The sequence below is a fragment of the Salvelinus alpinus genome, chromosome 2, assembly GCF_045679555.1.
Source record: "Salvelinus alpinus chromosome 2, SLU_Salpinus.1, whole genome shotgun sequence".
Taxonomy (NCBI): Eukaryota; Metazoa; Chordata; class Actinopteri; order Salmoniformes; family Salmonidae; genus Salvelinus; species Salvelinus alpinus.
In genome coordinates, this window is record NC_092087.1 from 84,690,160 (window position 1) to 84,713,394 (window position 23,235).

A 23,235-nucleotide genomic window follows, 5' to 3' on the forward strand; every position below is an offset into this window, starting at 1 on the left:
CTTCTGTACGTCCCATTAGCTACACTCAAACCTGGTAAAGGGTTTTACAATAAATATGTCAAGATCTTTTTGGAGAAAACTTATTCTAGAAGAGGCCTCTGGTCCATATAAAAAACAACACTTAAATGAAGTGAGAAGCAGATGTGGTTGAGCAGATAATGGATTTAATATACTGATCTACTGAATTCATGAATACGCACCTAGTATTGTTGAAACATTATTCTACATTACACAATTATTTAATGGATAATAGGACTACATGAAACAAGATACAGCTCTGAACACCCCCACCCACCTCAACATCCCCCTTTACACACAAACAGGTTCACTATGACATTTTCCATGATGACATTAAGCCATTTAGATTAAAAGGAGAATACATGGATAGGGGACCTGATCCTAGATCAGCACTACTACTCCAACACACTTGATACATATGGATCCAGAGCTGCATATTATGATACATAGGTTACCAATAACATCTTGTAAAGAGTAGTCTATTGAAACTTTATTTAGGGATCTGGAACCGGTGCCGGAGAGGAGGGAGATAAAAGATAACACATTTGTGCTTTCTGGTGTTTGATCAGTGACCCTGCATGAGCAAATCTCTTTCCACTGTGGTGGACATTTTAATATTAGATTTTATATTATTCTACTATACTGTTTAATTAGACATACTATACTGTTTTTACTTAGATAATTGTCTATTGTTATATGTTACTATTTTACTGAGATAATTGTCTACTGTTATATGTTACTATTTTACTGAAAGAATTGTCTATTGTTATATGCTAATATTCTTTGCTAAATACAGGCTTGTTTTGTGTGATTTAGTCATAAATCTGAGCGTACAGATTTATGAGCTGCTTGGGTGCTATCGCAATATGTGACCTCCTGTGTTTACAATCAGCGGAAATGTAGCTATGTGGGAAGTGCAGGGAGGAACAGGGAGTGGTGGCGATATCAGCCATCTTGATCTACACAGACGAGCTAAATTACTTCTTACAACTGTTTCCAGTGCCTGTTTCTGCACATCTGCTAACGGTCAAAGATAAAAGGATGTACTTTCAATAAAAGGAGAAAGACAGCTCTGTTCATTGAGCTTTCAACACGGACTATATCTTAGTGATGGTGGATTGCTTCATTTTTGCAAGTCTCTCTTCCTATAGAATTTCTCTCCAGCATGTGTGAGCAGGAATTGAGTAAGAAGAACATTGTTAGATACAGTCGCAAATATTTCTACTTTTTAAGAGAAATGGGGCTGGCAGATAGGATTTAGTTCCTCGATCCCTGTTGCTGGCCCACACTCTAGTACAGCAGACCTATACTGTTAAAAGTAAACCAGACTTACCGGATCCATCGTGGAAGCTATTGTTTTCTTCAGTGTTTCTTACTAAGACAAGAAATGTGTAGGTTACAGTACAGTTACTTTGTTGTCACAGAGTTCAGATTAGGATTAGGGGGTTACCGGGGGAGAATTCCTGTCGAGGATGCAACTGATGCACCCCTAGACCAGAGCAATCAAACATCTATTTAAATATCCAAGCTCGATTACGTTATGACAGCATAACGTCTCACATCTTTATTTAACTAGGCAAGTCAGATAAGAACACATTTTTATTTACAATGACGGCCTAGGAACAGTGGGACAACTGCCTTGTTCGGGGATTCGATTTAGCAACCTTTCGGTTACTGGCCCCCAGGCTAATCTTACTTCAGAGAGTTCCTGGATAAGGTTTTACCTGATCTATAAAGTTTGAGTAAAGTCAAGAAAACGTTCAACAACACCCCTTTCCAAAAGTATCCTGTTGTCTGCTATCGTCTACTTGTACCTGACAGCAACTTGGAACAGAGTTCTATTTGAGTCCAGATGTTCTCAAGGCTGTTGTTGCATCTCCCTCCCTGCAGCCTAGAAACATAGAGACAACAAACACACTTTATAACTGGTGAAAAACTACACCTGATACTTCAATTAAGCAGGAAAAAGCACGTATTATAACAGATGTGTAGCACTGTAAGACACGTGTTTCTCTGTTGTAGTTTTAAACCTGTTTTATTCTCAGGACCAGGACTATAACATTGAATATTGGGACCCAGGCCAAAAACATATCCTGGTCTCTATTCTCAGGACCAGGACAATAACATTGAGTATTGGGACCCAGGCCATCAACATATCCTGGTTTCTATTCTCAGGACCAGGACTACAACATTGACTATTGGGACCCAGGCCAACAACATATCCTGGGGCCTGTTGCACAAAAGTAGAATTAAGACATCCGGGATAAATGACTCAGCTGAGCTCAATGAAGCCAAAACATGTGCGTCCAGGCTTAATTGGTTGCACAAAGACCAAGCCAGGATGAGCAGACACGGATTCATTAAGCCAGGTGAAACCAATCCTGGATAGGTGCGCGCTCACGGCTCACTCAAATAGACCCCGCCACAGATCACAGATTAACTGATTTACCATGGCAACTAGAGCCGCGTACTTTTCCCCGTCGGAAGCACAAATCCTCATGGAGGCATACGAGGAGGTAAAAGATATAATTAAGAAGAAAGGCAACACCGCCACAGTGATAAAGCAAAGAGAAAAAGCGTGGCAAAGTATTGCAGACCGCCTGAATGCGTAAGTAGTGCACAATTACACACTCACCGCTCCGCTGAAACATCACAATTACAATTCAAATATTTAATTCACATCTCCAAAAATGCAGTTGTACTGTAATTATGAAACGGTTAAATTTTTAATTGAAATGCACTGCAGATATGAGTGAAATTGTGTAAAGTAACTCCATCACACTGTATAAAGCCATGATAAATTTTTTGATATTTTTACTGAAAACAAGACAAAAATACCAAGTAATTTTTTGCAGTGTGACTCCATTAAATGTGTGTGTGTGTGTGTGTGTGTGTGTGTGTAGATTAAACATGAACGGGCCAAAACGGACATGGCAGCAGGTCAAAATCAAATACAAGAACATTCTGCAGAATGGTATGGTCCCTGACTAATATTTAACAAAGCACAAGCATATATTGTACCCAGAAGGTGCCTGCTCACACATTGTCTGTACTGTTGGCATCAGGTATCTATGCAGACTACTGGGTCCCAGGATTAAGCACCGCACTGCACGGAGCCATGCACTGAGTGTGGAGCAAATGGTTTGTGTGGCCTTGCGCTTTTTTGCTAGTGGAGCCTTCCTGTACTCAGTGGGGGATGCAGAACAGCTGAACAAGGCCACAATTTGCCGCACAATAAGGAGTGTGTGTCTGGCTATCAAAGCATTAGCAGATGTCTTCATCTCCTTCCCTGGCCACAGAAGACTCTGTGACATCAAAGAGGAGTTCTATAGGATTGCAGGTAAGAGGATCTACAAATTACAGGACAACTGTTAACACATAGTAGGATACTCATTACTTTGTGTGACAGGTTTCCCCAATGTCATTGGTGCAGTGGACTGCACACACATAAGGATAAAAGCCCCCTCAGGTGCCCATGAGGCTGATTTTGTGAATAGGAAATCCTTTCACAGCATTAATGTTCAGGTGAACATAACTTTTTGATATTGTCCATTGACGAACACTCTGCATTGCCAGTGATGTGCATTGATTGGTGTAATATTCCTCATCTTATGATTTCAGATGGTCTGCAATGCTGACTGTGTGATCAGCAATGTTGTGGCAAAATGGCCTGGCTCAGTCCATGACTCCAGAATCTTTCGGGCCTCTGAAATCTATCAGTGCCTATCACAAGGTAAGCCACACAACCCCTATTTATAACCATCATGGCTGTGTCAAGAATATCACTGTGTTTATGAGGTAGTAATGATGAGATTTTGTGTTGACAGGTGAATTCTCTGGTGTGTTGCTGGGAGACAGGGCGTATGGCTGCCAGCCTTTTCTCCTGACACCTTTCACAGACCCCCAGGAAGCACAGCAGGCCTACAACCATGCCCATGCCAGGACCAGGGCCAGAGTTGAAATGACCTTTGGCCTCCTGAAGGCACGCTTTCACTGCCTTCACAAATTAAGGGTCAGCCCTGTTAGGGCATGTGATATTACTGTGGCTTGTGCTGTCCTCCACAATGTGGCCTGCCTGAGGAAGGAGAGGGCCCCCAGAGTGCCACCAGCCATGGACTGGGACAATCCGGCAATCTTCCCTGATGACGACAGTGGTCGGCTGCTGAGGGACCAATATGTGTTGAATTATTTTAGTTAGTATGTGTGCTTTCAATTTTGGTTAAATATGTCCTGCGGTGGCAGAGGAATTTGGGTTTTTTTGGGTTCGTTTTTTGACGAATTTGGCCTCTTATGATGTTTGTGCGGTATACTGTGTGTAATACAAGGCTGCAGGGAGGCTACTGCATCCATTCATTTGTCTGTTCAGTTGATGTGTATGGATTTGTCCTGCATTTATTTTAGTGTGCAGACATGCAGAGTGTGTTATATACAGACCTTTGAATGTGTATGTATCATTTTGTATAATATGCTTGGATTCTGTGCTTTCCATCTTGTAGAGTCACTGTGACTTCAGTTTCGAAAGGAGCTGATGGTTTACCTGCTTTGTTTTGTCCTTATTCAATAAAGGAACATAATGTTACACATTGTGTTTTTATATTCATATGGAATGTGTATTTGTTTATATGACAGAGTACTAGGGCCACACTGAAGAAAAAGGATAAAGTCATAAATTTATGAGGCTGGTTCTTTCTGCAGAAAAGCTACATATTGTTTTTACAGTTTTGATACTTATGACAATGTGATACTTAATATTCTGGCACATCAGCATGTCTTTGTTTATGAAACCATACTGAAGTACAATTTCACGAAATGCCCCACATCTGTCATTTTAACAACTGTCCTCCTTTAAAACAACTGGTTACAATATTATGACTTGTGTTTTTTTCCCCTCTGTGGCCCTAATATTCTATCATTTTATATATAGCCTTATAGTCTATGGGAAACTGTAAATTATCTAATGATAGCAACATCATCTAAAAATCATTTTTTATCCAAAATCATTGAAATTAATGATCACAAACGTTTAAATAATAACAGTGGGTCTAGTTATATGTGATAACAATGTATAGTGAGCAGTGAAATAACTATTGGTTTCCATTTGTGGTGACTGCTGACTGACATTAGGGATGAGATTAAATAGATCCTGGAATTTAGCCTGGTCTGGAGCAGGCTAGCTCCACAGAATAAATCTCCATGGTAATTTATACCATAACATATCCTCCTGCCCCCTATCCATCTTTAGTGCAACCGGATTACGGATCAATTGAGCCAGGATCACCAAGATATCCTGGCTTAATCCCTTATCCTAGTTTTGTGCAACAGGCCCCAGGTCTCTATTCTCAGGACCAGGACAATAACATTGAGTATTGGGACCCAGGCCAACAACATATCCTGGTCTCTATTCTCAGGACCATGACTATAACATTGAGTATTGGGACACAGGGCAACAACATATCCTGGTCTCTATTCTCAGGACCATAACACTGAGTATTGGGACACAGGGTAACAACATATCCTGGTCTCTTCTACATAATTCAACTAAACATTAAAAAAATACATATATATATATCTTTTTTTAATGCAATCAGCAATGTAAAACAAAACAAGAAGACATGAAACCACATTCCAGATGTATGTTTTACAATGACATTTACATGCAAGCATTCTTTCCACATAACAAATCACCAATAAAAAGTAGAATGGTAAGGTATAAGATATTATCAAGTGTATTTCCAGTGTGAAGAGAGAGAAGTTTGGTAGGAGACCTTACTGGCTGTGAGGAAACAGAAGAATGTGAGGTCTGTGTTTGACATGACCTATAAGTACTGATGGGCAGAGCTGGCTTCCTGCCCCCATGATGCCTCTTCCTAACAACCAACACATCATTCGATTCACAATAAAAATGTGTGAACATTTTTCTGGAGCACACTTAATATACAATAAGGAAAGTTGAAAGATATCACTATTAAAATCCTTTAAAATAAATGCAACAACATCATTTGACTACAATAATAGTCCTATATCTTCTGTACATCCGTATGTCCCATCAGCTACACTAAAACCTGGTGAAGGGTTTTACAATAAATATGTGAACATCTTTTATGACCAAACAACTTATACAAAAGGTCTGTGATCCTTGTAAAAAATTATAGATTTTAAAAACATATAATTAATGTGATAAGCAGACGTTGTTGAGCGGATAATGGATTCAATTTATTGGTCTATTGAATACATGAATACACACCTTGTATTGTTGAAACATTATTCTACATTATTTAATGGATAACAGGAGTTACTGAAATAAGATACAGCTCTGAACACCCCCACCCCACCACACACACACACCACTCCTACTCCAAGACACTGGATACATATGAATCCAGAGCTGCATATTATCTACACAGGTTACCATGGTAATCAGACTTAGTAAACTATTAGAGAATGGTAGATGGATGACTCTTTACAATATGTTTTCTATTGAACCTTTATTTAGGGATCTGGAACCGGTGGCGGAGATGAAAGTTGACATGTTTGTGTTTTCTGGTGTTGTTTCAGTGACCCTGAATGAGCAAAGCTCTTTCCACATTGACAGGAGTAAGGTTTCTCTCCAGTGTGTGTGACCTGGTGTGTAGTCAGGGTGGAATTTTGAGAAAAACTCTTCCCACACTGATCACAACTATAAGGTTTCTCTCCTGTGTGTATGCGCTGGTGTATAGTCAAGTATTCTATCTTCCTGAAACTCTTCCCACACTGATCACAGCTATATGGCTTCTCTCCTGTGTGTATGCGCTGGTGTGTAGTCAGGTTACCAGATAGAGCAAAGCTCTTCCCACAATGATCACAGCTATAAGGCTTCTCTCCTGTGTGTATGCGTTGGTGTTTAGTCAGGGATCCTGAATGATTGAAACTCTTCCCACACTGATCACAGCTATAAGGTCTCTCTCCTGTGTGTATGCGTTGGTGTTTAGTCAGAGATCCTGAATGATTGAAACTCTTCCCACACTGATCACAGCTATAAGGCTTCTCTCCTGTGTGTATGCGTTGGTGTGTAGTCAGGTCTCCTGATTGATTGAAGCTCTTCCCACACAGATCACAGCTATAAGGCTTCTCTCCTGTGTGTATGCGTAGGTGTGTAGTCAGGGCTCCTGATCGATTGAAGCTCTTCCCACACTGATCACAGCTATAAGGCTTCTCTCCTGTGTGTATGCGTTGGTGTGCAGTCAGATCTCCTGATCGATTGAAGCTCTTCCCACACTGATCACAGCTATAAGGCTTCTCTCCTGTGTGTATGCGTTGGTGTGTAGTCAGGTCTCCTGATCGACTGAAGCTCTTCCCACACTGATCACAGCTATAAGGCTGCTCTCCTGTGTGTATGCATTGGTGTGTAGACAGGGATCCTGAATGATTGAAGTTCCTCCCACACTGATCACAGCTATAAGGCTTCTCTCCTGTGTGTATGCGTTGGTGTGTAGTCAGTGCTCCTGAATGATTGAAGCTCTTCCCACACTGATCACAGCTATAAGGCTTCTCTCCTGTGTGTATGCGTTGGTGTGTAGTCAGTGCTCCTGATTGATTGAAGCTCTTCCCACACTGATCACAGCTATAAGGCTTCTCTCCTGTGTGTATGCGTTGGTGTGCAGTCAGGGCTCCTGATCGACTGAAGCTCTTCCCACACTGATCACAGCTATAAGGCTTCTCTCCTGTGTGTATGCGTTGGTGTGCAGTCAGGTTTCCTGAATGATTGAAGCTCTTCCCACACTGATCACAGCCATAAGGCTTCTCTCCTGTGTGTATGCGTTGGTGTGTAGTCAGGGATCCTGAATGACGGAAGCTCTTCCCACACTGATCACAGCTATAAGGTTTCTCTCCTGTGTGTATGCATTGGTGTGTAGTCAGGGATCCTGAATGATTGAAGCTCTTCCTACACTGATCACAGCTATAAGGCTTCTCTCCTGTGTGTATGCGTTGGTGTTTAGTCAGGGATCCTGAATGAGTGAAGCTCTTCCCACACTGATCACAACTATAAGGCTTCTCTCCTGTGTGTATGCGTTGGTGTGTAGTCAGGGATCCTGAATGACGGAAGCTCTTCCCACACTGATCACAGCTATAAGGTCTCTCTCCTGTGTGTATGCATTGGTGTGTAGTCAGGGATCCTGATTGATTGAAGCTCTTCCCACACTGATCACAGCTATAAGGTTTCTCTCCTGTGTGTATGCGTTGGTGTTTAGTCAGGGATCCTGAATGATTGAAGCTCTTCCCACACTGATCACAGCTATAAGGCTTCTCTCCTGTGTGTATGCGTTGGTGTGCAGTCAGGTCTCCTGAACGACTGAAGTATTTCCCACAATCAAAGCAGGTGTAAATCCTCTCCTCTGTATCAATTCTCTGATGAGATTTTAAGATTTTAGATGCAGCTAAACGCTTCCCACACTGTGAGCAGTGGTACGGTTTCTCTCTATTGTGAATCGGCTCATGGTTCATCAATTCCATCTGTTTAGCAAAACTCATCCCACAGCCAGAACAGCAGTGGTGAGGTTTCTTCCCTATACGTCTCTGCTGGTGTTTCTTGAGGTGTTCTGATCTGGAGAGACTCATCTCTTTCATGTCAGCATCATGATGTTGTTGAGGTTCCCCAGATGATAAGCCCCTCCCACTGAGAGAGCAACGATTAGGGATGTCCCCTGTGAAACAAAGACATTGAATAGTTACGTTTTGCAAATATGGGCCCATTAACAGATGTCTTTCTATGAAATGAATGCCTTTTGGGGAACTTTGACATTTTTCCTTTAATAATTGCATATCAATATTGAATTTTAAAACTGTTATATTAAATAAAGTGCCATTTAAGACAGAACACATGGAGAATTAAATTAATCAGATTTTAATCAGATTTCCTCTTACTATAGGATTTATATTTCATTAAACCTCTTGAGATGGCAAAACATGTATTTTATTAAAGTTGAACAAGTGCTTTTTTTGACAGAATGTTAAAATTATGTGAAATCAAAAAAAATTTATGGTACACTTCTTAAAATTGGGTGGAAAGACCAGATATTTTCATCAATTAAATTGTTACAGAAGCGGACTGCAGTCTAATCCACACACCATGGTTCTTACTTAATGAAATCAAATCTCCATGTTCCTCTTCTCCTCTCTCAGTTCCACTCTGCCCTGGTGTTTTCCTGCAGATGACCAGACCCAGCAGTAAAGTACAGGGAGGCGATCGACCTGGGGACTCTGGGAGGGTGGAGGGGAACGGGCTAGATTTGTCCTGTTGGAAGTATTCAACATAGATTAACATTAAACCAAATATTTTATTAATTTAGTCTAAACCTCTGATTCGGGTGCATCCCTCGAACATCTCATTTTTCCTCAAATGTTCAATCGTTCACTACAACCCACAAATCTAAGAGTATTAGATTGGTGGAGGAATGGGCTAGTTTCCACCATATATCTCATACCAGTCATTTCCTTTCAAACAGCGATGAAGAGGTGTAGCGAGAGGGATAACTGGGCCCAAAATCTGGCTTCTGCCTTATTTGATCTAATATGCATTTCGTAACGATTAGGCTGTTGATATAAGTAGGACACTTTATATGGGAGTAGTGCCAGGACTTCAATAGTTACCGCAAACAAGGCCATAAACCACGCCCATTTCTACAATTGATCTTATTCAAATGTGATTTTCACCCTAACCTTAACGACACTTCTAGTTTTATGCCTAACCTTAAATAAAATAAAATGCGATATAGACGCATGAGGCTGTGGAAACACGCATGTCTGCCCTCTCATTGGCTATAATGGTCCCATCTGATCTTGCCTCTTTACCGATTGACTTCCATTTTTGAAGACATTTATTTTCTTTGTTAGAACGTCCACTTGAGTATTTGGTCAAATAATGGATAATGTGTTCGAAAGGAATGTGAACACTTTGGGAGGAAGGAGAGATTATTAGTTCATAATCACAGATTCCGAAACATGATATAGTAGTAGGCTACTTTGAAGAAGAAGAAAAAAATCCCAACAAGTTTTACCGTGATGTTGTTTTGGTCGAGACGTTTAAACCAAACACAGGAATGTGAAAGATCAAAGACGATTAAAACTAGGCCTAGACATTTTATACAACACAGCAGGCCTATACTGTTAAAGCCAGACTTACCCGATCCATTGTGGAAGCTATTGTTTCTTTGTATGACATGAAATGTTGTAGGCTACAGTAGAATTTGACTACTTTGTTGTAGTGTAGAGATAATGACTAGGGAGTTGCGGAGAGAAAATTCGATTCAAGGCTGCAAATGATGCGTCCCTAGACCAGAGCAATCAAACATCTATTTAAATATCAAAACGGAATTAAGTTAGAGCAAATAAACGTCACATGTAGCCTAATATTACTTCAGAAAGTTCCTGGATAACATTTTACGTGATCTATAAAAGTCGAGTAAAGTCAAGAAAACGTTAAGAATCTTGTTGTCTGCTGTCGTCTACCCGTGCCTGGCAGTCACTTGGAACACATGCGCAAAGAGGGAGTTTCTGAATAGGCCTCTCCTGAGGGGTGTCTGAGAATTACTACTTCCGGTCTTTGGCTGCTGCTATAATGGCAGCTGCTGTACACTACCAGCACAGATAGGACAAAGAGCTGTTTATGCAAGTCTTTGCAATGGGTGCATCAAACCTAATTCACAAGTAATTCTGCTGTCAAAAATAAACGTTAGTCCAGTGCTGGAAAAAGTACCCAATTGTCATACTTGAGTCAAAGTAAAGATACCTTAATAGAAAATGACAAGTACAAGTGATAGTCAGTAAAAGTAGCAGTGAGTTAAAGTCTAAAAGTATTTGGTTTTAAATATACTTATGTATCAAAATAAATGTAATTGCTCAAATATACTTAAGTATTAAAAGTAAAAGTATGAATAATTAAAATGTCCTTATACTAAGCAAACCAGGTGGCACAATTTTATTGTTTTTTTAAATGTACGGATAGGCAGGGGCACACTCCAACCCTCAGACTTAATTAACAAACAAAACATTTGTGTTTAGTGAGTCTGCCAGATCAGATCAAGTAGGGATGACTAGGGATGTTCTCTTGATAAGTGTGTTTATTTGACCATTTTCTGTACTGCTAAGCATTCAAAATGTAATGAGTACTTTTGAGTGTCAGGGAAAATGTATGGAGTAAAAAGTATATACTTTTCTTTAGGAATGTAGTGAAGTAAAAGTAAAAGTTGTGAAATATATAAATACTTAAGTAAAGTACAAATTCTCACAAAAAAACGACTTAAGTAGCACTTTAAAGTATTTTTACTTAAGTACTTTACACCACTGCATAAGTCTTTCTTCTAAACCTAACTACAGCCAAATATACTGTATTTATAACTTACTCCCTTCTGTCTATGTACAGTGGGGAGAACAAGTATTTGATACACTGCCGATTTTGCAGGTTTTCCTACTTACAAAGCATGTAGAGGTCTGTCATTTTTATCATAGGTACACTTCAACTGTGAGAGACGGAATCTAAAACAAAAATCCAGAAAATCACATTGTATGATTTTTAAGTAATTAATTTGCATTTTATTGCATGACATAAGTATTTGATCACCTACCAACCAGTAAGAATTCCGGCTCTCACAGACCTGTTAGTTTTTCTTTAAGAAGCCCTCCTGTTCTCCACTCATTACCTGTATTAACTGCACCTGTTTGAACTCGTTACCTGTATAAAAGACACCTGTCCACACACTCAATCAAACAGACTCCAACCTCTCCACAATGGCCAAGACCAGAGAGCTGTGTAAGGACATCAGGGATAAATTGTAGACCTGTACAAGGCTGGGATGGGCTACAGGACAATAGGCAAGCAGCTTGGTGAGAAGGCAACAACTGTTGGCACAATTATTAGAAAATGGAAGAAGTTCAAGATGACGGTCAATCACCCTCGGTCTGGGGCTCCATGCAAGATCTCACCTCGTGGGGCATCAATGATCATGAGGAATGTGAGGGATCAGCCCAGAACTACACGGCAGGACCTGGTCAATGACCTGAAGAGAGCTGGGACCACAGTCTCAAAGAAAACCATTAGTAACACACTACGCCGTCATGGATTAAAATCCTGCAGCGCACGCAAGGTCCCCCTGCTCAAGCCAGCGCATGTCCAGGCCCGTCTGAAGTTTGCCAATGACCATCTGGATGATCCAGAGGAGGAATGGGAGAAGGTCATGTGGTCTGATGAGACAAAAATAGAGCTTTTTGGTCTAAACTCCACTCGCCGTGTTTGGAGGAAGAAGAAGGATGAGTACAACCCCATGAACACCATCCCAACCGTGAAGCATGGAGGTGGAAACATCATTCCTTGGGGATGCTTTTCTGCAAAGGGGACAGGACGACTGCACCGTATTGAGGGGAGGATGGATGGGGCCATGTATCGCGAGATCTTGACCAACAACCTCCTTCCCTCAGTAAGAGCATTGAAGATGAGTCGTGGCTGGGTCTTCCAGCATGACAACGACCCGAAACACACAGCCAGGGCAACTAAGGAGTGGCTCCGTAAGAAGCATCTCAAGGTCCTGGAGTGGCCTTGCCAGTCTCCAGACCTGAACCCAATAGAAAATCTTTGGAGGGAGCCGAAAGTCCGTATTGCCCAGCGACAGCCCCAAAACCTGAAGGATCTGGAGAAGGTCTGTATGGAGGAGTGGGCCAAAATCCCTGCTGCAGTGTGTGCAAACCTGGTCAAGAACTACAGGAAACGTATGATCTCTGTAATTGCAAACTAAGGTTTCTGTACCAAATATTAAGTTCTGCTTTTCTGATGTATCAAATACTTACGTCATGCAATAAAATGCAAATTAATTACTTAAAAATCATACAATGTGATTTTCTGGATTTTTGTTTTAGATTCCTTCTCTCACAGTTGAAGTGTACCTATGATAAAAATTACAGACCTCTACATGCTTTGTAAGTAGGAAAACCTGCAAAATCGTCAGTGTATCAAATACTTGTTCTCCCCACTGTATATAACTTGTATACAATAAAATAAAGATGTTATTTCAAAATAACAATAAACATAATGCTTTATAGCTACAATATAGCTAACATTAGCTAGCTAATGACAAGCTCATCTCTGCTGCCTGGATGCTTTCACGTTTCTCTCGTCTGGGTTTCTTGTTGTTAGCAAGCAAATGGACAAGCAGTAGCCTACTGCAGTAGTCAGACTACACAAATTACCAAAATGTTATTTTTACATTGCACAAATATTTGAGAACAGTCAGCCCTCGAATGCTAGCTAACAAACGTTAGTTGATTGTAACATTGACATTGTCTGTGTGCTGACTACATGTTTAACTAACGTTAGTTGATTGTAACATTGCCATTGTCTGTGTGCTGACTACATGTTTAACTAACGTTAGTTGATTGTAACATTGCCATTGTCTGTGTGCTGACTACAGGTTTAACTAAAGTCAGTTGATTGTAACATTGACACTGTGTGTGCGGACTACAGGTTTGGAGGCCACTCTAAAGATGAACCCTCTATCCTGACACCTCTGGATCAGTGCTGCAGGTATAACATGGTACATGATTAAACATTAAGGTGCAATAAGTTGTGTTATCATGAATATATATACTCAGCTAGAGGAGAGAACATGATAAATGAAAAAATAATTTATTCCTCTTCTTTCTCAACTTTCACTCCATTTCTCTCTCGCTCTCTTTCACCTTCTCTAGGATCCTTCGCTCCACCCTACTGTCTCTGTCTGCGGCTCCTCTCCCTGCCCTAGTACAGTTTGTGATGTCATGAGGGACTCTCTTTTCCATGATCCCCTATTCTCTGAGGCCCCTCTCCGAGCTGCATCTCTCCTCCCTGGACTGTCGCCTAGCGACCATGCTCAGAACCTTGAACCGTTGCCAGGAGCGACAGTGTAGCCACCATGGAGGAGGCGAGGATGATGTCACTCATTATAAGACCTTGTTAACACCTGTGACACATGCAGGGTACACTCTTAGAAAAAAGGATCCCAAAAGGGTTCTTCGGCTGTCCCCATAGGAGAACCCTTTTGAGTTCCACGTAGAACACCTTTGTAGAAAGGGTTCTACATGGAACCCAAAAGGGTTCTACCTGGAACCAAAAAGGTTCTACATGGAAGTGAAAAGGGTTGTCACGATCGTGTGGGGGATTGACGGACCAAAACGCAGCATTTGGAAAATAAGCCATCTTCCTTTTATTTTGAAGAAGGAAAAATGAAACAAAACACACTTACAAACTAACCAAAACAATGAACGACCGTGAAGCTATGAACGTAGTGCACATACATGCTACAAACGTATAACATAGACAATTACCCACATCAAACGAAAGCCTATGGCTACCTTAAATATGGCTCCCAATCAGAGACAACAGAAATCAGCTGTCTCTAATTGGGAACCCATTCAGGCAACCATAGACTTTCCTAGACAACTACACCCAACATAGACACAGCTAGACACATACACTCAACACAAACCCATACACTACACCCAACACCCCCTTTACCATATAACCACCCAAAACCGACAAAACACAAACATTCCCCATGTCACACCCTGACCTAACTAAAATAATAAAGAAAACAAAGAATACTAAGGCCAGGGCGTGACAAGGGTTCTTCAAAGCGTTATCTTATGGAGAAAGTCAAAGAACCCTTTAAGGTTCTAGATAGCACCTTTATTTCCTAAAAGTGTAGTGTTGCCACGCCCACTCGATGACAACACTTCAACCGTCAAAAGAATTTGTCCTGGCGCATCACCATGGTGTTGATGAATTGTTTGACGTCATTGTATCGGCAAGCCACAAGACTGACATAAAGACATTTGGAGTTTCTGGCATAATTTGTTTGGCTTCTAACTGTTAGAGAGGATAGCTGCATCCCAAATGTCAACCGACATTCAGTACCAGTGAAAAGTTTGGACACACCTACTGATACATTGTAAAATAATAGTGAAGACATAAAAACTATGAAATGATGTAGTAACCAAAAAAGCGTTAAACAAACCAAAATATATGTTATGTTTCAGATTCTTAAAAGTAGCCACCCTCTGCCTTGATGACAGCTTTGCACACTCTTGGCATTCTCTCAACCAGTTTCATGAGGTAGTCACCTGGAATGCATTTCAATTAACAGGTGTGCCTTGTTAAAAGTTAATTTGTGGAATTTCTTTCCTCCTTAATGTGTTGCCAATCAGTTGTGTTGTGACAAGTTAGGGGTGATATAAATCAAATCGAACTTTATGTGTCACATGCGCCGAATACAACAAGTGTAGACCTTACCGTGAAATGCTTACTTACAAGCCCTTAACCAACAGTGCAGTTCAAGAAAGAGTTAAGAAAATATTTCCCAAATTAAAGTAAAAGATTATAAAAAAGTAACACAATAAAATGACAATAACGAGGCTATATACAGGTGGTACCGGTACCAAGTCAATGTGCGGGGGTACAGATTAGTTGAGGTAATTTGTACATGTAGGTCGGGGTGAAGTGACTACGCATAGATAATAAACAGCGAGTAGCAGCAATGTACAAAACAAATGGAGGTGGAGGGTGGGGGGGGGGTTGTCAATATAAATAGTCCGGTGGCCATTTGATTAATTGTTCAGCAGTTTTATGGCTTGGGGGTAGAAGCTGTTAAGGAGCCTTTTGGTCCTAGACTTGGTGCTCCGGTACCGCTTGCCGTGTGGTAGCAGAGAAAACAGACAATGTTTTGGCCTTTCCTCTGACACCACCTAGTATATAGGTCCTGGATGGCAGGAAGCTTGGCTCCAGTTTTGTACTGGGCCGTACGCACTACCCTCTGTAGCACCTTACAGTCAGACGCCGAGCAGTTGCCATACCAGGCGGTGATGTAACCGGTCAGGATGCTTTTCGATGATGCAGCTGTAGAACTTTTTGAGGATCTGGGGACCCATGCCAAATCTTTTCAGTCTCCTGAGAGGGAGAAGGTTTTGTCGTGCCCTCTTCATGACTGTCTTGGTGTGTTTGGACCATGATAGTTATGTCGTAACATTGGCTGACTATCTTTCATTAATGTGAAGACTGTTATATCAAATAATTTCTCTCCATGTGTAAGTATCACCTAATTAAACTAATCACGTAAACAGTAATTAACTAGGAAGTCGGGGCACCACGGGAAAATGCGTTCCATAACGTTTGGGTATAAGGTCTGTGCTCACGAGGGCGTGTTAGAAGGCTAACATCACATTACATCTTCTCAAAATTACTGTTATACTTAATCATTTATTTTATACAACATTCAGATGCAATCCTCATAATTGAGAAGTGTATACTAACAAAGATACCGTAATGTGGTTGTAACTGTATTGACACTTTGCTTGTTTGATGGTTCGTCTGAGGGCATAGCGGGATTTCTTATAAGCGTCCGGATTAGTGTCCCGCTCCTTGAAAGCGGCAGCTCTAGCCTTTAGCTCGATGCGGATGTTGCCTGTAATCCATGGCTTCCGGTTGGTACAGTTGAAGTTGGAAGTTAACATACACCTTAGCCAAATACATTTAAACCAGTTTTTCACAAATACTGACATTTAATCCTAGTAAATATTCCCTGTCTCAGGTCAGTTAGGATCACCACTTTATTTTAAAGAATGTGAAATGTCTGAATAATAGTAGAGAGTTAATTATTTCAGCTTTTATTTCTTACAACACATTCCCAGTGGGTCAGAAGTTTACATACACTCAATTAGTATTTGGTAGCATTGCCTTTAAATTGTTTAACTTGGGTCAAACGTTTCGGGTAGCCTTCCACAAGCTTCCCACAATAAGTTGGGGGAATTTTGGCCCATTCCTCCTGACAGAGCTTGTGTAACTGAGTAAGGTTTTTAGCCCTCCTTGTTCGCACACGCTTTTTCATTTCTGCCCACAAATTTTCTATGTGATTGAGGTCAGGGCTTTGTGATGGCCACTCCAATACCTTGACTTTGTTGTCCTTAAGCCATTTTGCCACAACTTTGGAAGTATGCTTGGGGTCATTGTTCATTTGAAAGACCCATTTGCGCCTGAGCGTTAACATCCTGACTGATGTCTTGAGATGTTGCTTCAATATATCCACATAATTTTCTTACCTCATGATGCCATCTATTTTGTGAAGTGCACCATTCCCTCCTGCAGCAAAGCAACCCCACAACATGATGCTGTCACCCCTGTGCTTCACGGTTGGGATGGTGTTCTTTGGCTTGCAAGCCTCCTTTTTCCTCCAAACATAATGATGGTCATTATGGCCAAACAGTTCTATTTTTGTTTCATCAGACCAGGGGACATTCTCAAAAAAGTACTATCTTTGTCCCCATGTGCAGTTGCTACCCGTAGTCTGGCTTTTTTAATGGCGGTTTTGGAGCAGTGGCTTCTTCCTTGCTGAGCGACCTTTCAGGTTATGTCGATATAGGACTTGTTTTACTGTGGATATAGATACTTTTGTACCTGTTTCCTCCAGCATCTGCACAAGGTCCTTTGCTGTTGTTCTGGGATTGATTTGCACTTTTCACAAAGTACGTTAATCTCTTGGAGACAGAACGCGTCTCCTTCCTGAGCTGTATGATGGCTGCGTGGTCCCATGGTGTTTATACTTGCGTACTATTGTTTGTACAGATGAACGTGGTACCTTCAGTCGTTTGGAAATTGCTCCCAAGATTGAACCAGATTTGTGGAGGTCTACAATTTTTTTCTGAGGTCTTGGCTGATTTCTTTTGATTTTCCCATGATGTCAAGGCACTGTGGTTGAAGGTAGGCCTTGAAATACATCCACAGGTACACCTCCAGTTGACTCAAATTATGTCAAGTAGCCTATCAGATGCTTCTACCGCCATGACATCATTTTCTGGAATTTTCCAAGCTGTTTAAAGGCACAGTCAATTTAGTGTAAGTAAACTTTTGACCCACTGGAATTGTGATACATTGAAATAATCTGTCTGTTAACATTTAATGACTCCAACCTAAGTGTATGTAAACTTCCGACTTCAACTTTATGTTTGTATTAATTAAGTACTATTAGACATGCACCTGGTATGTATGTATGGGGGCGGCAGGTACCCTAGTGGTTAGAGCATTGGGCCAGTAACTGAATCCCCGAGCTGACAAGGTAAAAACCTGTCGTCCTTAATATGGCAGGTCACCCACTGCTCCTAGGCCGTCATTGTAAGTAAGAATTTGTTCTTAACTGACTTGCCCAGTTAAAAAATTATCTATATATTTTTTTTGTATTAGTAATATGGTGACGCCACCAGTATAATCTAAGATGGGTGTAAATAAGTCAGAAGTGAGACAAAAAGATAATGGTGGCGAAATGTCAAAGTGTATTTTGCATAAAGAGGAGGGACTATGTATGTTATGTAAGGATGAAACTGTATAAAAGGAGTGTGCTGAGACTGGCGAAGTCAGATGATCCTTGGATCAGCTTGGCTTTGTAATGAAGTCTATATACATTTAATGTTCCGGTATCTGACAAATATTATTGGACCAATATTTCCACTACACTAGCTAGATACGTTAGCTTACTAGGTACATTGATAGCTTTAGGATGGTTGTTTTTAAGTTAAACTTCAAGATTTCCACCAAGGACGTTGCCTCTACGATCATCACTCTCCCTCGCTTGGGCAAGGGACATTTTAAGGTACACTCGGATGTAAAACGAAATTCAAGGACTGAGGGTTTAACATAAATTCCTACACTGTCCACACTATAACAACGTATGGTTGCAAAACAGTACATTGTATAACCTTATGACGGTTTTATATTAAACAGTTTCGGAGCCAAGGACAACATACCTTGCTAGCCGAGGGTCAGGCAAAAGAGAACGATAAAGTGGTATGGGAATACAGATAACCCGCGATGGGCCAAACCAAAATATACAAAACTTTTACAATCACTTGTATGTACAATATTGGTATGAAAAAGTGTTTGTACACCAAATAAAAACATTAGCTATGCAGCTGTAATTAAATAAAAAAATACACTGAATTATTATTATTATTATTATCAAATTATTAACATCCCCTCTTGACCTGGCCTATTTGAATTGGTCATTGTGTGCAATTTGGTGCGTAATCTAGGGGAACAACATCACACTGCTACATGTGCTCCAGAAAAATGTTCACACATTTTTATTGTGAATCGAATGATGTGTTGGTTGTTAGGAAGAGGCGTCATGGGGGCAGGAAGCCAGCTCTGCCCATCAGTACTTATAGGTCATGTCAAACACAGACCTCATATTCTTCTGTTTCCTCACAGCCAGTAAGGTCTCCTACCAAACCTCTCTCTCTTCACTCTGGAAATACACTTGATAATATCTTATACCTCACCATTCTACTTTTTATTGGTGATTTGTTATGTGGAACGAACGCTTGCATGTAAATGTCATTGTAAAACATACATCTGGAATGTGGTTTCATGTCTTCTTGTTTTGTTTTACATTGCTGATTGCATAAAAAAAAAAATATATATATATGTCTTTTTTTAATGTTTAGTTGAATTATGTAGAAGAGACCAGGATATGTTGTTACCCTGTGTCCCAATACTCAATGTTATTGTCCTGGTCCTGAGAATAGAGACCAGGATATGTTGTTGCCCTGTGTCCCAATACTCAGTGTTATGGTCCTGAGAATAGAGACCAGGATATGTTGTTACCCTGTGTCCCAATACTCAGTGTTATGGTCCTGAGAATAGAGACCAGGATATGTTGTTACCCTGTGTCCCAATACTCAGTGTTATGGTCCTGAGAATAGAGACCAGGATATGTTGTTACCCTGTGTCCCAATACTCAGTGTTATTGTCCTGGTCCTGAGAATAGAGACCAGGATATGTTGTTGCCCTGTGTCCCAACACTCAATGGTGTAGTCCTGGTCCTGAGAATAGAGACCAGGATATGTTGTTGGCCTGTGTCCCAACACTCAATGTTGTAGTCCTGGTCCTGAGAATAGAGACCAGGATATGTTGTTGCCCTGGGTCCCAATACTCAATGTTGTAGTCCTGGTCCTGAGAATAGAGACCAGGATATGTTGTTACCCTGTGTCCCAATACTCAATGTTGTAGTCCTGTTCCTGAGAATAGAGACCAGGATATGTTGTTACCCTGTGTCCCAATACTCAATGGTATTGTCCTGGTCCTGAGAATAGAGACCAGGATATGTTGTTGCCCTGTGTCCTGATACTCAGTGTTGTAGTCATGGTCCTGAGAATAGAGACCAGGATATGTTGTTGGCCTGTGTCCCAACACTCAATGTTGTAGTCCTGGTCCTGAGAATAGAGACCAGGATATGTTGTTGGCCTGGGTCCCAATACTCAATGTTATAGTCCTGGTCCTGAGAATAGAGACCAGGATATGTTGTTGGCCTGGGTCCCAATACTCAATGTTGTAGTCCTGGTCCTGAGAATAGAGACCAGGATATGTTGTTGCCCTGTGTCCCAATACTCAATGTTGTAGTCCTGGTCCTGAGAATAGAGACCAGGATATGTTGGTGCCCTATGTCCCAATACTCAGTGTTATAGTCCTGGTCCTGAGAATAGAGACCAGGATATGTTGTTGGTCTGGGTCCCAATACTCAATGTTGTAGTCCTGGTCCTGAGAATAGAGACCAGGATATGTTGTTGGTCTGGGTCCCAATACTCAATGTTATAGTCCTGGTCCTGAGAATAGAGACCAGGATATGTTGTTGGTCTGTGTCCCAACACTCAATGTTGTAGTCCTGGTCCTGAGAATAGAGACCAGGATATGTTGTTGGTCTGGGTCCCAATACTCAATGTTATAGTCCTGGTCCTGAGAATAGAGACCAGGATATGTTGTTGGTCTGTGTCCCAACACTCAGTGTTGTAGTCCTGGTCCTGAGAATAAAAACAGGTTTAAAATAATAAACAGAGAAACACGTGTCTTACAGTGCTACACATCGTTTAAACGGCGTCGAAGAGAATGTGTGCCGTTTTACAGTCTCCTAACCAATTGTGCTCTTGTGTGTGTTTTTTTCGCCGTTATTTGTAACTTATTTTGTATATAATATTTCTGCCACCATCTCTTATGACCGAAAAGAGCTTCTAGAAATCAGGACAACGATTACTCACCTCGTTTGAAAAATGACTTTATCTTTAACGAGTCAGACGAGAGGAATTTACTCCAGACACCCAACAAGGTCCGCATCCCGTCATTCACAGGAGAAAGAGACAGAGATATCGAGAACAAAAATCAGGGTGCCTTGTGAGGATCCAGCGGCGATTAATTAATAATTTGCCTTTACTAATCGGTCCTATTAGCCAACGTACAATCATTCGGTAATAAAACAGATGAACTATAAGCACGTATATCCTACCAAAGGGACATTAAAAACTGTAATATCTTATGATTCACCGAGTCGTGGCTGAACGACAACATGAATAACACAGCTGGCAGGTAATACACTATCGGCAGGATAGAACAGTGGCCTCTGCTAAGACAAGGGGTGGCGGTCTATGTATATTTGTAAACAACAGCTGGTGCACGATATCTAAGGAAGTATCAAGGCTTTGCCTCATAATAAACTGTAGACCGTTCTATTCTTCGTAGCTGTCTATTTACCACCACAAACCAATGCTGGCACTAAAACCGCACTCATTGAGTTGTATACGTCCATAGTTAAACAGGAAACCGCTCATCCAGAGGCAGCGCTCCTAGTGGCCGGGGACTTTAATGTAGGGAAACTTAAATCCGTTTTACCAAATTTCTATCAGCATGTTAAATGTGCAACCAGAGGAAAAAAACTCTAGACCACCTTTACTCCACACACAGAGACGCATACAAAACTCTCCCTTGCCCTCCACTTGGCAAATCTAACAATAATTATATCCTGCTGATTCCTGCTTACAAGCAAAAATAAAAGCAGGAAGCACCAGGGACTCGGTCTATAAAAAAGTGGTCAGATGAAACAGGCGCTAAGCTACAGGACTGTTTTGCTAGCACAGACTGGAATATGTTCTGGGGTTCTTCCGATGGCATTGAGGAATACACCACATCAGTCACTGGCTTCATCAATAAGTGCATCGATGACGTCGTCCCAACAGTGACTGTATGTAAATACCGCAACCAGAAGCCATGGATTACAGGCAACATCTGCACTGAGCAAAAGGGTAGAGCTGACGCTTTCAAGGAGCGAGACTCTAACCCAGAAGCGTATAAGAAATCCCGCTATGTCCTCCGATGAACCATCAAACAGGCAAAGCGTCAATACAGGACTAAGATCGAATTGTACTACACCGGCTCCGACGCTCGTCGGATGTGGCAGGGCTTGCAAACTATTACGGACTACAAAGGGAAACCCAGCCGCGAACTGCCCAGTGACGCGAGCCTACAAGACGAGCTAAATGCTTTTAATGCTCGCTTTGAGGCAAGCAACACTGAAGCATGCATTCTCACCAGTTGTTCCGGATGACTGTGTGATCACGCTCTCCGTAGCCGATGTGAGCAAGACATTTAAACAGGTCAACATTCACAAAGCTGCTGGGCCAGACGGATTAGCAAGACGTGTACTCAAAGCGTGCGCGGACAAACTGGCAAGTGTCTTCAGTGACATTTTCAATCTTTCCCTGACCGAGTCTGTAATATCTACATGTCTTAAACAGACAACCATAGTCCCTGTGCCCAAGAAAGGTAACCTGCCTAAATGATTACCGCCCTGTAGTACTCACGTCGGTAGCCATGAAGTGCTTCGAAAGGCTAATCATGGCTCAACATCAACACCATCATGCCGGAAAACCTAGACCCACTCCAATTCGCATACCGCCCCAACAGATCCCCAAAGGATGCAATCTCAATCGCATTCCACACCGCCCTTTCCCACCTGGACATAATGAACACCTATGTGAGAATGCTGTTCATTGACTATAGCTCAGCGTTCAACATCATAGTGCCCACAAAGCTCAAAAATAAGCTAAGGACCATGGGACTGGGCACCTCTCTCTGCAACTGGATCCTGGACATCCTGACAGGCCGCCCCCATGTGGTAATGGTAGGCAACAACACATCTGCCAAGCTGATCCTCAACACTGGGGCCCCTCAGGGGTTCGTGCTTAGTCCCCTCCTGTACTCTCTGTTCACCCACGACTGCGTGGCCAAGCACGACTCCAACATCATCATTAAGTTTGCTGACGATACAACAGTGGTAGGCCTGATCACCGACAACGCTGAGACAGCCTATGGGGAAGAGGTCAGAGACCTGGCAGTGTGGTGCC

At 41.5% G+C, this 23,235-nt stretch overlaps 3 protein-coding genes across 5 annotated transcripts in view; 2 read left to right on the forward strand and 1 right to left on the reverse strand.

Annotated features, from left to right (window-relative positions):
* Positions 1 to 23,235, reverse strand: part of LOC139544836 (zinc finger protein 271-like) — a 174,335-nt gene that overhangs the window by 127,233 nt on the left and 23,867 nt on the right. Inside the window, exons 1-3 of one of the 2 annotated variants that reach the window (XM_071351992.1) lie at positions 10,178 to 10,512; positions 9,136 to 9,289; positions 6,210 to 8,699 (exon numbers count right to left, since the gene is read on the reverse strand). In XM_071351992.1, the coding sequence (XP_071208093.1) occupies positions 6,508 to 8,699; positions 9,136 to 9,289; positions 10,178 to 10,216 (2,385 nt within the window). In that variant the 5' untranslated portion in view covers positions 10,217 to 10,512 and the 3' untranslated portion in view covers positions 6,210 to 6,507. Of the gene's footprint in view, positions 8,700 to 9,123; positions 9,290 to 10,177 lie in introns of those variants that run through there. The other variant, XM_071351991.1, reaches the window with a different exon arrangement.
* LOC139545294 (putative nuclease HARBI1) lies at positions 2,253 to 4,618 on the forward strand. Of its 2 annotated transcripts, none has more exons than XR_011669030.1 (3): positions 2,253 to 3,543; positions 3,640 to 3,751; positions 3,846 to 4,618. XR_011669030.1 is itself a non-coding variant. In XM_071352925.1 (3 exons), exons 1-3 carry the CDS (start codon positions 3,290 to 3,292, stop codon positions 4,214 to 4,216), a joined length of 552 nt encoding a protein of 183 aa, XP_071209026.1. In that variant the 5' UTR covers positions 2,253 to 3,289; the 3' UTR covers positions 4,217 to 4,618. The 2 variants fall into 2 exon arrangements, 1 of the variants encoding a protein (XP_071209026.1); XM_071352925.1 differs by having other exon boundaries at positions 2,253 to 3,358.
* The window catches only part of LOC139544959 (zinc finger protein 271-like), a 176,369-nt gene continuing 171,579 nt past the window's right edge, over positions 18,446 to 23,235 (forward strand). Inside the window, exon 1 of the mRNA XM_071352207.1 lies at positions 18,446 to 18,656. Within this exon, the coding sequence (XP_071208308.1) occupies positions 18,564 to 18,656 (93 nt within the window). The 5' untranslated portion in view covers positions 18,446 to 18,563. The remainder of the gene's footprint in view (positions 18,657 to 23,235) is intronic.

Bases quoted from the DNA above. Each gene is read 5' to 3' on its own strand.
- LOC139545294 (XM_071352925.1), top strand. From the start codon at position 3,290: ATGTCTTCATCTCCTTCCCTGGCCACAGAAGACTCTGTGACATCAAAG. The intron at 3,359-3,639 runs GTAAGAGGATCT...TTATGATTTCAG, and splicing joins GGAGTTCTATAGGATTGCAG to ATGGTCTGCAATGCTGACTG. The intron at 3,752-3,845 runs GTAAGCCACACA...TTGTGTTGACAG, and splicing joins CTATCAGTGCCTATCACAAG to GTGAATTCTCTGGTGTGTTG.